General features: G+C 65.7%; 1 protein-coding gene across 1 annotated transcript in view; it reads right to left on the reverse strand.

Moving 5' to 3' along the window:
- Positions 1–1,004: 1,004 nt before the first annotated feature.
- F751_2803 (4-hydroxybenzoate transporter PcaK) overlaps positions 1,005–1,592 on the reverse strand; it is a gene marked incomplete at both ends in the record, with an annotated part of 4,314 nt that continues 3,726 nt past the window's right edge. Inside the window, one exon of the mRNA XM_011398116.1 lies at positions 1,005–1,369. Coding sequence (XP_011396418.1) covers positions 1,005–1,369 — 365 coding nt within the window. The remainder of the gene's footprint in view (positions 1,370–1,592) is intronic.

The raw sequence follows: 1,592 nt of genomic DNA on the forward strand, positions 1-1,592 counted from the left end.
CCCGACCCATAAACAGCGAGCACAGAGGTGCTCCTGTCGCGGGTCGCGTGGATCGTCCCCACCTTACGACAGGGCCTGGCCTGGCACCGGGACGAGAAGCCGTTCCGGAAGCTGCGCCACCAGGCATACGTCGGCAGGGAGCGGGCCATCAATTGGCAGGCAGAGCAGTTCCGCGCCCCCCCCTGCATGACTACCATCGTCGGCGTGGGCAACTGGTCGGCCCAGGACCGAGGGGGCATCATGCGGGGGGCCCCGCCGGGGCCTTGGATACGCTTCTTGCGGCGCCTGCGGCGGGTGTGCAGGGTGGTGGTGGTTGACGAGCACAGGTCATCAAAGCTGTGCTGCGCCTGTCACGCCACCCTGCATGCCCACCAGTACGTGCGAGTGTGCCGAGGCGAGGAGAAGCTGGTGGACGTGTGGGACACCAAGCGGTGTGTCAACAAGGGCTGCAGAGTCCATGTTGTCAACCGCGACGTGAACGGAGCGGCCAACATACTGATGCTGACCAAGTGCTTTTTTGCTGGTGCACTTCGTCCCACTGCATTTGGTGGCCCCCCTGCTTCCCCTTCCCGCCCTCCCCCCCCCCCACCCCTGGTTCGCCGATCGAGGCAACCAACTGCGCCAGTCAGATCCCGCTTGCGGGAAGCAGCTGTGCAACCGGCGCAAGCCCGGTAGCGACATATCTTCGACTCGTGCGCCGCATATGTTGCAAGGCTCATGGCAAGACGCCCCATGTTTCCGATGTAAGGAGATCCAACAAAATTGCCAACCAATCATCTCCACTTCCAAATCAGTTCACCTCGGGTCATTTCTACAACACAGTACACAACTCAAAAGCAAGGTGGATGCAGAAGCTCGAAGCTGAGGCCCTGCAGACCGACAGGACGTTCTTCGTCCGATGCGCTTGTGCGCATCCTGCACGAGGCTCATTCTCGCCTGGGCCATCCTCATTCGAGCAAGAGAGCATACACGTGGCCGCGCCCAAGGACCAGGCCCTTCCCAAGTCAGGCCAGCATGAGGCCCGACCGGGAGCGCGACGCCGCGTGCATGCGGCCCACCTCCTCCGCCGCCTCCCTTTCCTCCTCCTCCTCCAGCAGCGCCGCCTCCAGGTCCGCGCTGCGCAGGCTGAGCGCGCCACTGCGCGTGCGCTGCTGCACCGAGGCCCGCGCCTTGTCGCGCGGGTAGGTCACGTGCAAGCCCGTGAACAGGAAGCAGCAGAGCGCCCAGGGGATGCAGGTGCAGATGACGATGGCGTTGCCCAGCGCAACCGCCCGCTCCCGGTCGGTGCCGGGCTTGCTGGGGTCGGTGCTGAACCCCAGGTGCTCCGCCAGCCAGCCCACGATGGGCGCCCCCGTCGCAGCGATGGCGCCTGATGGATTTTGTGGTGGGTGGGGGGGGGGGGGGGGGTGGAGGGGAGGTGGTGGAGGGAGGAGTGGTTAGGGCGGCACTTGATTCGCTCCAGGCGCCACAGTCCCAGGTGGTACCGTCGGACACAGGCGGAGCGCGGCAAGGGGGACCATGACCAGCAGGTTAAGCAGTAGGCAGGGCTGGCTGCAGTGGGCCCTGCCACCCTCCCAGCACCCCCCCCCACC

This window comes from Auxenochlorella protothecoides (assembly GCF_000733215.1).
Source record: "Auxenochlorella protothecoides strain 0710 unplaced genomic scaffold scaffold30, whole genome shotgun sequence".
NCBI lineage: Eukaryota > Viridiplantae > Chlorophyta > Trebouxiophyceae > Chlorellales > Chlorellaceae > Auxenochlorella > Auxenochlorella protothecoides.